Below are 13,729 nucleotides of genomic sequence, written 5' to 3' on the forward strand. Positions count from 1 at the left end.
CATCGTGGACTAAAGGGTCCCAGGTTCTATTCTGATCAGGGGCACATGCCTGGTTGCGGGCTCCATTCCCAATAGGGGGCATGCAGCAGGCAACCAATTGATGATTCCCTCTCATCATTGATGTTTCTGTCTCTCCCTTCCTATCTGAAATTAATTTAAAAAAAAAAAAAAAGACAGTAGTGGTGGTTGCACAGCTTTGTGAACAGACTTTAAAAGAGACTGCCTAACCCTGACCTGTTTGGCTTAGTGGATAGAGCGTTGGCCTATGGACTCAAGGGTACCAGGTACGATTCTGGTCAAGGGCACATGCCCAGTAGGAAGTGTACAGGAGGCAGCTGATCAATGTTTCTAGCTCTCTATCCTCCCTCTCTGTAAAAAAATCAATAAATATATATTTTAAAAAAGAGAGACTGCCTGCATTTGATGGTATATGAATTATATCTCAATAAATCTGTTATTCTTTTTTTTTTTATTTCAGAGAGGAAGACAGACAGAGAGACATAGAAAGATCAATGATCAGCCGCCCCCTGTACACCCCTCTTTCTGGGGATGGAGCCCACAACCTGGACATGCACCCTGACTGGGTATCATATTGTCACTCAACCACTGGCCACACCAGCAGGGCAAGTCTTATCTATAATAATAAAAGTGTAATATGCAAATAGGCCAAACAGCAGAACCACCAACTGTCTGGAGGACCTTCCAGACGAAGCCGGGGCTGCAAAGGCCTACTCATGCATGAATTTCGTGCATCAGGCCTCTAGTTCTTAAATGTTCAGGGAAAATGTCTAAAAAGGCCAGGAGTCAGAGATGTGGGGAAAGGCAAGAATGAAATTAAAAAGTTGAGAAACCCTGACCTGTGAGCAGGCTCTAGCCCTCAGGAGTATCAGATGCACTTTTGTGTGGTGGTATTTTTATTATGTTTACAGATCTGTAGTCTCTTAATGGAAGCCTTGGGTCCAGATATGCTTCTGAAATCAAATTTTTTTAGTTTTGGAAAGGTAATATGACGTGCATACACGTGACAGTCGGGCAAGGTTTGGGGATAACATGGAACTGAAATTTCCTCGGGGAAACACCTTCTTTCACACTGAGTGAGCTACCTGCGGGCTCCACCTCCTCGCCTCCACACCGACCAGTACAGAAGCACATGGGGCTATTGGCTCTTGAAATGTGGCTAGCCGAGTCGACATGTGCCTTGAAGATGAACACTCTTCCAGATTTCAAAGACTTCATACAAGAAAAATATCATTTTAAAAAAGAAGGTAGCCCTGGCTGGTTGCTCAGTAGTTAGAGCATCATCCCACAGTCCCAAGGGTTGCAGGTTCGATTTCCAGTCAAGAGCATGTACCTGGGTTGTAGGTTTGCTCCCCACCTTCTGTTGGGGCACATTCGAGAGGCAACCAGTCGATGTGTCTCTCTCACATCAATGTTGTTTTTCTCTCTCTCTCTTCCCCTCCTCTCTCCTTTCTACTCTTTCTAAAAAATCAATAGAAAAAATATTTTTGGGTGAGGATATAAAAAAATCTCTGACCTGGAGTTCATCATCATCCACAGAATTCTTTAAAAAATAAAAAAAAGTAAAATTTAATCATTTTTATACTAGATTAAATAAAATAGGTTGTTAAAATTCATTTTGCCTGCTTCTCAGCTTTTTTTTTTTTTTTTTTTTTTTTTTTTTTTTTTTTTAATGTGGCTACTAAAAAATGTGTAAGTGACTATGTGGCTTGTCTTCATGGCTTGTATTCTGTTTCTATCAGACAGGTGCCCTTCCAAGGAATCCTGGGTCAGTTTGGGGCAGGTGTAACCTCAGATGAGTTTATTCCAAATGTATTTTTAAAAACGACAGCTTTGCATTTCAGTGTTTGGGGTCTCTGCACTGTAACAGCAGTTGCTAGATCAAACATGTGGCTTGTGGGCCTGGAGTCTCCGGTGAGAGTGAAAGCGTGGTAGCTCCTCTCCCCAGCCTTTGGCCAGTTTGCTCCGCACCCAGTCCTGGCCTCACTGATGTCCCCCCAGAGCCCTCTGCCCAGGCCATCCCAGCTGCTGGGTCAGCCCTGCCCAGCCACTTGTCTGCAGCTCTGCAGCAGGAGAAAGGGGAGGAGGCAGGAAGAGGGCGTGGGGGCGGGCTGGCCTGGGCTGAAGCGCTCCACAGGCCTCAAGCAGAAGCCAGCCATGTCCAGCCTGGGACTCCTGCTCCTGCTCCTGCTTCTGGCAGGGCCGCTGACACCCTCCTCGTTGCCACCGCTGGACACCCCAGAGGGCAAGGCCACCATTGCCAGCCTCATCCTCTCAGCACTGGAAAGAGCCACCTTCTTCTTAGAGAAGAGGCTGCCCGACATCAACCTGGACGGCGTGGTGGGGTTCCGGGTGCTGGAAGGTGGGTGTGCTCTCGTTCCCCTGGACTGGCCGCCAGGAGAACCAGTTCTCAGCCTGTCACCTGCCTGCTCTGTGCCCCTGGCTTAGTAACTAGGAAAGAGGACTTGCTTCTTTGGGGTGTCCGGGGGCCCTTCTGTTATCAGATATTTTAGAAGCAGGGAGGATTCAAAGGCCACAAGAGAAAAGGTTAGAAAAGTATTATTTTCCTGGGAGGAAATGATCCCCTTGACCGTCCCTCCTGATATACCATGAACAAGGTGGGCACAGGGAGTGTGCCTTCTGAAGGGGTATTTATGAGAGGGTGGTCATGGACAAAACCACGGATTCCCCAGTAGGTCCCAGCCCCAGCGCCCCCTACTTCCAGCCAAAGCTGACAGGAGGCTCTGAGAAAAGAGCCAAGTGTTTGTTCAGCTTTGAGAAATATAAGATCCCCGAGGAAGGAACTGGAGACAGGCCAAGGCAAACAGGGAGACACCCCCCCACACACAATGAATGGCGGTCAGTCCCTCCCCACAGGCCACTCTACGAGACAGAGCCAACTGGGTTTCAGCCTGGGGCTCTGGCTGGCCCCTCTCCCAGGTCAGCCCTCTGCGTACGTAGTCAGTGCAGCTTTCAGCCCACCAGGTCCCAGCGGGAGGAGGGGCCCTGGGACAAAGATGTCTCCTCTCTTTCTGGCCACCACCCTTCTCTCCCACTCCCATGGGGCCATTGCTAGTCAGCCATAGGGCACCTTTGTGAGGAGAAAAAAAGCAACCCCTTCCTCAAGTCACTTGACTGCCATCTGCTGGAAAATTGTCTTAATACAGACAAGAACCCATAATGGGGACCTGTGTTGTCCTCACGCAGTGTACATCTTGCTCAACTGCACATGGTGGTTCTTCGCCCTGCAGTCTGAATCCTCCCTCGTCTTTCTCTCCGGTACAGACACGCTATCTCCCTAATTCACAGGGATAGCCAAACTTTATTAAGTCCTCGCTTTGCATTATGAACAATGCTAAGTCCTCTCATGCATTGGTTCCATTAATTCTTATAACTCCCTCCTTCAAGGAAGGAAGGACTGTCATTATCCCCATTTTACAGATGAAGAAAGCAAAGTGGAGAGAAATTAAATGACTCTCTGGTCACCCAACAAAAAAAGCATTCAAGTCAGGATTTGAATCCAGGCCCACCTCCGGATCTCTCAGCCACCTACAACCTCTGGCTCCACCCCCGTGGCCCAGCTCAGCCCCACAGAGGCCTAATTCCCAGTAAGCTCAGCAAAGCCTTTCCCCCTCAGTAGCTGGAGGAGGCAGAGGCTCAGTAAGCATTACCTCGTAGGGTCTTTTCCCGGCCCACACGGCTTGTCAATGGTGGAATGCGCGCTCTCTGTTCCCTCCCAGTGCAGCTGAAAGGTGTTCAGGACGAGTGGGCCCGGGACCCCCGGCTGCGGCCGCAGAGCCTGCGAGTGGGGAATCTGATGCGGGAGCTGGAGCCTATCCTCCAGAGATCCATTTCCTACCTCAAGCTGAGTGACCCGCGGTACCTAAGAGGTAATGGCCTGGGGTAGAGTCCATTTCTTCAGGAGCCCAGCCTCTGGGGACATTACTGAGACACCCTGCTGCGGCACCTCTGGTACAAAGGGAGGGTTGAGGACGGCTCGTAACTACTGCGTCCTGTCGTCCTGTAGGCCCAGTGCGCCACAGGCTGGCCCTGAGGACTGTCTGTTCATCCTTGACTTCAGATCGAGACACCCTCTCCCACCCACATAGAGGGGGCGGGAAGTAGGGAACATGTCTCCTCTCGTCTGTTCAGCTTGTGCCCAGGCTTGGGGACGAGAGGGGACGGGAGATTGGAATCTAAATGCTAATTCAGCCCTTTCCACAGCAAATATTAGCATCTCGCTAGCATCTGTCTTGTGCCCTATAAAGCTAGGAGTTCCTTCTCCTGGCCAGCATTGAGTTGCCTTACAAAGGGCCGCATCCCATAAGCCTGGCCTGAACTGTTCGAGGGGCTATAAAACCAGCCCATCATGCTCCTCTGGCCCTGTCTCCCAGGCCCACAGCTCCTGCCAGGCCCTGCTGCCCGAGTTCCCAGCCCAGCCCTGCCAAACAGCCTGGCCTCCCACTGCGATGGAGATCCTCCACCCTCTCCCAGGCCTGGTCCCTGAGGCCCTGCCAGCTCATGTCACCCTAGAGAAGCCCCTTGGTTGGGTATTTCTGTGACAAGAGCTTTACTTTCCCAACGAACTGAAGGAACCAACTAACCCTTTTTATCTATCTCAAGCTTCCACAGATGCCGTAGATTTAGCCAAAGCCAGTCCCAACATTGTTCTAGTTATTTTTATGGTGTTTGTTTGTTTGTTGTTGTTGATTGTTTTTGTTTTGTTTTTTAGAAAAAGAGCCTCTTGCGTGTTTCAAACGCAATGCCCAATCAGCAGGCAAGGCTTAGAGCCTGCGCAGACACCATGTGGGCAGAGCTGCCCAGGGAGGGTCACCCAGGTCCTGGGCTCTGAGCCACAGGAGCTGGGGGGCCGTTAAGCACTGCATGGCTCACTGTGCCTGGGGCCCTCCCTCCACCCTCTTCTTTCTGCCAGAGTTCCAGCCAACCATCCAGCCCGGATTCTGGAAGCTCCCACACGTCTGGACACACACCAACACCTCCATGGTATACCCCATGCTCGAGATCCAGGACTCCTTCTCAGAGGAACACAGCGACCAGTGCCTGGTGCAGCTGCTGGGAACTGGGTGGGCCCCCTATGCTTGCCCCCTTCCCGAGAACCCAAAAGTGCTCTCTCCCCCAGTCCTCCCGTCCCACTAGCTCTCCAGGTCCCAGGGGGTTCATACAAAACCAGGAGCAGCCTCCCCAGAGCCACCCTGACACCACCCTCTCCCGCCCCCAGCACCTGTGAGTTGGCCACCCTCTCCACCCACTCTGCCAGCCTGGTCCCGCCACCGCCACCGCCACCGCTGCAGGCCCACCCTCACCTGCTGACTGGTCTCCCCACACCGGAGGGATCTTGTCACAAACCTCACTTGAAGCTTCCTGTTGTTCTCAGGACAAAGCTCTACCTCCTACCACCTTTGCAGGTCCCCAGGCCCCTCTGGTCCATCCTGAGAGGCACCCTCCCATTAGAAGCCTGTCCCTTTGCCAAGAACATGCCTCTACGGGCCTCCTCCGAACCCATCCTCCACACCCCTGTGACTAAGTAACTGCTCCAGAACCTTCCCTGACCCCAGTGCATGTGCTGGCCTCCCATGATGGGCTGCCTCTCCTAACACCACGAGAGCCATAGATGCAATATACATTTGTTTCATGGTTCTGTGTCCCCACCAGACTGTAGGTCCGGAGAGTGGGGCCCCAACCTAGTTGAGCCCCCCATTTCGTCCTGCTGAGCCTTGGCCTCAGCGCATCTCCCCAGGGCAGCCCTAGATGCAGGGACCATTGGGCAGAGGGACAGCAGATGCTTAGGCGTCCATCCTCACCTTCAAAGAGGTGCTTGGGCCAGGCCACAACCTACCCCCTTTGCCCCGCCTCTTTTATGGGGCAGGCCTGGAGGGGGACTAGACATGCTGGGCCCAGACCCCAGGCTGTCAGAGTTCCCATGAGCAATGAGAAGTTGCAGTCCCAGTGGCTCCTCCAACCAGCATTGTTCCAGGACACCTCCCTGTGCTAGGGACACCAATAAGCCAATCAAAACACAGACACCCGTGTCTGATCCAGCAGCCCCTTGTGCCCAGCTGGGTGACTGGAACCTACAGGGCTTAGTGGGGCAATCAGGACCAGGGAAGGCTCCAGGCCTTCGGACTTCCTTTAGGACCCCCTCACCAGCCTGGAACCACCTCTCCCCAGGACAAACAGCAGCCGGCCCTGCAGGCTCTCAGACTTCTGCAGGACCCTCATGACCACGCCTGGCTGCTCAGGCTACTGCCTGTCCCACCAGCTGCTCTTCTTCCTCTCGGCCAGAATGGTGAGTGCTGAGTAGGCCTGGCCATGCCCCAAGGGGGTGGAGGCTGATGAAAAGGGCTCATGGCCATTGAGATCTTGTATGCGACACACTGGGAAAATCAGCAGGTTTTTGGACTGGTTGTTTTGGACAACCGGAAGGAGAAGCGAGAGTAGCCTGCCATCACCAGCTATACCAGTGATCGGCAAAACGGGCTCACGAGCCACATCGGCTCCTTGGCCCTTTGAGTGTTCTAACAGCACTTCTTCAAAATAGACTCGCCCAGGCCGAAAACCGACTTCTGGGCATGGGCCACGAAGTTTCAATTGCATTGTACAAGCGTGCTCTCACGTGGTATTTTGTGGAAGAGCCACACTCAAGAGGCCAAAGAGCCGCATGTGGCTTTCGAGCCGCAGTTTGCCGACCACTGAGCTATACAATCTAACCAACCTGGCTGGGGCAGGGCAATGGGGGCTGTGGATTTGGGATTCCATTGGATAGAGAGCTCTGCATGCTGAACTGGATCGTAGGGCATCAGAAAAATAAAAAAAAAGTCAAAGAGAAGCAGCAGAAAGAACTCAGTGAATGCCAACAAATGGAAAAGGACTTAGACTGGAGTGGATAGTTGCTGCCAGGAGCTGAAATCAAGACCAACCCAGCTTCCCCAAACCCCCACCCCACCCCACCCCCGCCACCTCTCCAGCACCCAAACTCTTCCAAGCCCAAGAGCTCAAACTCTGCTAAATAATAACAGCAATCATTTTAAAGCATCTATATTTTTTTTATATAGAAAGGTAGGGCTCATAATCTCTATTTTTAAAATGTTATTAGCTGTCGAGAGGTTTTATCTGAAAGGGGACTTGCTGGTTTTAACAGATTCTTTTATTATTTATTTGCAAACCGTCACGGACCAGTATTTTTTAAATACAATAAAAAACAGATTACGATGAATATTATTTTGACTTAGAATCGACAGGTAGAAAGTTGCCCTGACATTCCACAGAGGTTTCTAAAGCCAACCTCATCTCCTGTCCCCTCTCAGCAACTGAGGTCCACCCCCTGAGTAGCCCTGAAGCCACCAGCCCAGTCTGGAATAAGAATGTCCTAATAGCTGGTGCCCCCTAGTGCTGGGTATCCTATCTGGCACTTTCTAGTATACACTGAGTGGCCAGATTATTATGATCTATGAATGCATAATAATCTCACTCACTGTATATCCTATATAATAAAAGGCTAATATGCAAATTGACCCCTCGGCCAGGAGTTTGACCAGCAAGCAGGATGGCCAACCACCCATGTCCCCTCCCCCTGACCAGGCTGACTGGACCCCATCATGCACAAATTCATGCACTGGGCCTCTAGTGTGTGTGTGTGTGTGTGTGTGTGTGTGTACTGAGTGGCCAGATTATTATGTGTTCAGAGATCATAATAATCTGGCCTCTCAGTGTATATCGCCCGCCACTTGAACGTCCTGTCCCTGCAGCTCCCAGTAGCATTGCCCTTTCCCTGTGAAAGGTGAAGGCTCTGAAAGGTTAACTTGGTGAACCAAGGTCACACAGCTCCTAAGTGGACCCTGGTGGAGGCTGGGAGTGTAGGTGGGGAAGAAATCCTGGGAAAAGGGGAAAGACGTGACCCAAAGGTAGCTACTTCAGGACCATCTCAGAACTTCAAGTCTTTTCCCCAAACAGATGGCACACCTGTCACCTGTACACCAACCTCCTTTGTCCCCGCAGAAGGGATGCATGAGGGGGCTGTTCCGCCAGAGCCAGCACTACATGGACCTGTTCTGCGCCAACATGATGGACATGAACGACAGGGCCGAAGCCATCAGATACCCCTACCCCATCCAGGACCTCTTCATGGAAAACAGTGGGCATTCCTCTCTGGGGACAGCACAGCAGGGTGTCCCCGGTCACGGGCATACGCACGCAGAGTAGGGCTGCCAGGGTTAGCAAACAGAAGTATAGAATGCCCAGGTAAATTTGAATGTCATAAAAACAATGAATAACTTTTAGTACAAGTGTATCCCAAACATTGCATGGGCAGTACTTATACCTAAAAATTTTAATTTGTTGTTTATTGGAAACTCAAATTTAACTGGGCCTCCTGTGTTTTCTCTGCCACTGTTTTGACTGCTTCCTGCCCCCAAAGGCTGACCCAGTGACAGAGCTCTGCATGGACGGACTGCCTGGCTGACAGTTAGTCAAAGCCTTAAGAGATGAAGCCGAAAAGGGGGACCTGGGTGGCAGCTTCTTGGCTTGAGTGTCCAGATCCCTCTTCTGATCCTGACTCTAAGCTCGCTTTGAATAAGGCCCTAAGTAGGAGGCAGGACCCAGGCCGAGAGCCTCTGCTCCTAATGCAGAAACTCAGGGCTGCCTCCTCCTGGCCACTGCGTTGAGCACCCACCTCCTGGCACTGCCTGGCCCTGGTGGGAGGAGGGAGATGGCACTGCAGTGGCCTTGGGGAGTGGGAGGAGGTGGACCTGTGGGGGCAGGGCTGCAGAGGGTCCCCTGTGTTTGCTTCCAGTCATGCTCTGTGGAATCGGCGGCTTCTCTGACTTCTACAAGCTTCGGTGGCTGGAGGCCATTCTCAGCTGGCAGAAGCTGCAGGAAGGATGCTTTGGGAGACCTGGTGAGCTGCCCTCGGGCCCTGACTGGGAGCATGTTCTGTGCCAGGTGGGGAAAGAGACACAGTGGTGTTAGAAACACAGAGATCTGCAACACCCATATGCAGGCGCACGCACACACACACACACAGGAGTGGACATGGCCTTGGAACTTTGGAAGCCAAAACCGTGCAGGACAGGAGGCAGTCGTGTTGAAAGATGTTAGCCCCCTGCACCTGCATTAACAAACTCATTCCCTGAGTATTCTCTGAGCGCCTATTGTGTGCCAGACACTGTGCTAGGCTCCAGATCAACTAAGGCGATGAGAAAATGAGGCAGATCCTACCTAAACAAACCAATAAGTTAAATAATTTCAGTTCTGAGAGGGCTCTGAAGGAGAAACAGGCTGAGAAAGAAAAGAACATCATGGAAGGTTCTTTAGGCGGACTGGTCAGGGGAGATGTCTGGGAGGGGTGACATAGAAGCAAAAGGTGGAGGATGCAGTCCCTTTCCGGCTATGATACTGGTCAGCTGGTCCTCATTGGAGTAAATTGCTTTGCTTCTCTAAGCCTGTCTATAAATAAATGGGCATAATTCCTTTCTAAACTGTGAGGAGCAGGTATAATGCATGTGAAACCACCCGACCTGTCTGGGCACAGAGGAGGCTCCCAATCAATGCTGGTGTCCTAAATGCAACTATTATGATGCTCAAAGAGGCACCGCTTTTGAAATAAGAGAGTCTGGTTTTGAAACAGAGGAGTTTAGGAAATGAAGATTCTCAGGCCCCCAAACCGATAGATTCAGCAGGCTGTGGAACCTGCATTTTAAAAATGATTTTTTCCAATTTGTTTTTCAATTGCAGTTGACATACAATATCATATTAGTTTTATGAACCTGCATTTTTTTAAAAATATTTTTTATTGATTTCAGAGAGGAAGGGAGAGGGAGAGCAAGAGATCGAAATATCAAGCCCACAACCCGGGCATGTGCTCTGACTGGAAATTGAACTGTGACCTCCAGGTTCATAGATGGATGCTCAACCACTGAACCTGCATTTTTAAGGCACTCCTCTGGCCATTCAGATGTGGGTGATTGGGGACCACAGTTGGAGAAATACCAGTAGATGACAAATGTAGGCCATGCGGAGTGGTCTGCAGACAGGTGCTCCGGGGAACTTCCGGAAGAGCCTCCAGATCCAAGAGGTTGTAAGGGGAGGCTGTTCAGCAAGTAATGTTTTAAAATCCATCTTGAGAAGTTCATCTTTCACTCTTCTCCCAGATACTGAAGATGAGGGATTCTCCAACGCCATCCAACACCAACAGCATGCTCCGAGGAGAGTAAAGAGGCGAGAAAAGCTCTTTGCAGGTAATAAGAGTACCAAAGGGACCTTCTTGGCATGAAACAGGGATGTCCAGAAAGGAGCACACAGAGGGCCCTCGGAGGAAGGCAGGCCCAGCACCCCTGAAGGGGCTGATAAAAGGGCACTGTGTTTGGGTGGAGAGGGGTGAGGCTAGGAGTCCCTGACGCCCTCCCCTTGGAGCATGGAGAGTCCAGAGATACCGTCTCAGTGAAAGGAGCAGAAAGGCGAAGCTTCCGGGTAATACTGAAAACCACGGAGTTAAACCCTCTCCACCAAAGTCTAACCTGGAGAACAGAATCCACATGTGAACTTCCCACAGAATTTGGTGTACGGTAGGCCACAGATAAGTGTGGAATTCCAGGGTGACTCATTAAGTTCCTTGAAATCTTGAATCAAATATAGGGAACTTTCCTGCTGTTGGTAGGCAAGGCAGCCTGGGAAGTGTAGTGTGAAGAGGTCAGTGCACTGGGATTTGGAGAATGAAGGGTAGGGAGGGAACCTGGGAGCCAACACATGAGTAACCAGCACATTTCCAGGGGCCACATGTCCTGGCGTCCCCAGCTTACACCAGTTTTTCTGGTGCCAATTTGAATAGTGCCCCTTTTCCTCCCTAAAGCATCCTGATTGACATGGGAAGTTATGTGGTTAGCTCACCCATTCAGGGAGACTGAGAATAGGATATAACTATATTGGAAAGAAAAGGAAGGCAAACTATAACATGGAATAAAGGGGCGGGCGGAGAGAGGTAGAGAGGGAGGGAGAAAGAATAAAGACAGAACTTGATCTCAATCTTTTTATCTATTTTTTAAATATATTTTTATTGATTTTAGAGAGGGAGAGAGGAGAGACAGAAACATCAATGATCCCTAACCGGTTTGGCTGAGTGGATAGAGCGTCAGCCTGCGGACTGAAGGGTCCCAGGTTCGATTCAAGTCAAGGGCATGTAACCTGGTTGCAGGCGCATCCCTTGTAGTGGGTGTGCAGGAGGCAGCTGGTCGATGTTTCTCTCTCATCGATTTTTCTGGCTCTCTATCCCTCTCCCTTCCTCTCTATAAAAAAAGAAAGAAAGAAAGAAAGAAAGAAAGAAAGAAAGAAAGAAAGAAAGAAAGAAAGAAAGAAAGAAAGAAAGAAAGAAAAGGGAAGAGAAGAAACATCAATGATGCGAGGGGATCATTGATTGGCTGCCTCCTGTATGCCCCACACTGGGGATCGAGCCCACAACCTGGGCATGTACCCTGATCAAAATTGAACTGTAACCTCCTGGTTCATAGGTTGATGCTCAACCACTGAGCCACACTGGCCGGGCTCAATCTTTTTGTTAATAAAAAAATAAGTAAACTGCAAGGCAAAACCAGGAAGGAAGGGGAGTAGCCAGCTCAGAGTAGATGTCCAACGTACGCTGGGGGATGATTTCAGTAACTAAGTGTGTCACCATCAGCCCCACTACGGCCTCGTCACCTACCTGAGGTAGACAAGAGCGGGGAGTGGTATCACACATCAATGGGTCCATTTTATAGCTGCCCCAGGGGTTGGACAGGGCAAGGGACTCTCTCAGGAGACTGACTCCTCGAGGCCCCTCCCTGGCTGCTTCCTAAACACTGAGAGCTGGGGCGGGAGCTGGAGAAACGCAGAAGCCCTGGCCCTAACTTGTGCCCCTGATGGCTGACCAACAGCCTAGAAAACGCCCAGGAGGGAGTGACATGCTCCTTCCTTCATTTATGACGCACAAACATGGAGGTTAGGAGCTGTCTGGGTTTGAATCCGCTTCTGCCTTTATTCACTGTAGGGATCACTCTACCTCTCTGAGCCTCAATTTCCTCTATAAAATTGGGACCAAACAGTGTGTCCTTCATATAACTGTTGGAGTTAATATCAGATCCTTGTGCAAAGCACTCCCCACAGAATTTGGTGTACGGTAGGCCACAGATAAGTGTGGAATTCCAGGGTGACTCATTAGGTTCCTTGAAATCTTCATTCTCCCTCCCTCCAAGGGGCCTGGCTGGGGTTCTTCTCTTCTCCAAGTTTGTGGGAGGAGAGTAGAGTCTTCGCTCCTCTCACCTTCCCAGAAACTAAAGGTGACCAGCCCACTTTGAGTTCATTTCAGAGAACTAAAGAACATCTAAGGAGTTCCTGCTTCAGCAGGTATCATATGGGACCCACAGGCCCAAGATGGCAATGAGGGAGGCTGTCAGGGTCAAGAAATGACCTGTGGGATTGCCAGGGCTGGGAGATCAGCTCTGCTACCTGCGCCTCAGTTTTCCCAACTGTAAAATGGGGCAATGGGGTGCTAAATGTTTCAGAATACCTTAGAGCAGGGGGAACAGGAAGGAGCTGGACAAGGGTGCCTGTGGCCTCAGGTCCGACCCCATGGGAGGGGGCTCGAGCTGGAATCGCATGGCAGAGTCACACCCCAAGACATGGGCCTGGCTTTTGGGCCCCTATATTACTAAGTCATTGGGACGTATAACCTCCCAGATGGCTGAAGACATTTGTCTGGAGGAGGAAGCCATTAGCAGCCAATACACGCACAGCAGCAGGTAGATGGGTGCCCAACCCAGCTGCGGGCCCCAGGCTGGCTGGGGGAGTATCTGCAAAGCACTCTGATGGGACTGTGGCCCCACCCAGCACTCATGGCGGGGACTCTGTCTCTCTCTCTCCAGATGGCTGCTCCTCCCACAACACAGCCATGGCCGTGGCAGCCCTGGGTGGCTTTCTCTATGCCCTGGCACAGTACCCTGCAGCAAATGGAGAGCCGCGGCAAGCCACACTGGCACCACCAATGGCCACTGTCTCTGACTCCGGTGGCTCCATTCCTGTGGTCCCCAGATGAAGCCCACGCATTTCATCCTTCCTTCCTGAAGTCCTGGGCCACACCCTGAGAAGCAGCTGAAAGCAAAGCACCTCAGCTTTGTCCCCTCAGGGCGCAGGACCAGGGGAGGGGGCCCGGGGGATCCAGGTGTGGCAGCAGGTGAATAAACTCAGAGTGCAGCTGAGTGGGAGTTGAGCCTTGTTTCTCAACCTCTTGGACAACATCTTGGACCGTGTTCTGAATCTTCAGCCCACTCAACACAAATGCTAGAGACCTATAAACTCGAGTCTTCAAGCAATTTGATCAGATGTCAATGGCTGCATCTCCCCCACTCGGAGACATAAGGGTCTTAAGAAATAGGTTAAGTCGTGACCTAGAACTCAGAGAGGAGCATGAAAGGCAGCACATAAAATCTCTACATCCTGTGCAGAGACCTCTGTGACCTCAGGTCACATCCTGTCACAGTCACGTGATTTTACCAAAGGCTCTGTGGCCCTATGGGAACCGCGTATTCTGTGCCCTGGCTGCCTGAGTGCAAGGCCCAGTGGCCACTCGTTAGCACAGTGTCCCTGGGCTGGGTCATTTAGTGTCTCTGTGACTCCATGTCCTCACCAGTTGGGATAATTTGTGCACCTACCTCAGTTCTGGCCCCAC

The 13,729-nt window shown here is 51.2% G+C and overlaps 1 protein-coding gene across 1 annotated transcript; it reads left to right on the forward strand.

The window, feature by feature from the left end:
• Positions 1-2,153: 2,153 nt before the first annotated feature.
• Positions 2,154-13,294, forward strand: LOC311622224 (UPF0764 protein C16orf89 homolog). The gene is made up of 8 exons (XM_084883131.1): positions 2,154-2,380; positions 3,759-3,908; positions 4,952-5,102; positions 6,208-6,325; positions 8,035-8,170; positions 8,828-8,932; positions 10,185-10,271; positions 12,927-13,294. The coding sequence occupies exons 1-8, from the start codon at positions 2,176-2,178 to the stop codon at positions 13,094-13,096; spliced, it is 1,122 nt and encodes a 373-aa protein (XP_084739257.1). The 5' UTR covers positions 2,154-2,175; the 3' UTR covers positions 13,097-13,294.
• The last annotated feature ends 435 nt before the right edge of the window (positions 13,295-13,729 follow it).

This window comes from Pipistrellus hanaki (genome assembly GCF_964339955.1).
Source record: "Pipistrellus hanaki genome assembly, chromosome: 4".
Classification (NCBI taxonomy): Eukaryota; Metazoa; Chordata; class Mammalia; order Chiroptera; family Vespertilionidae; genus Pipistrellus; species Pipistrellus hanaki.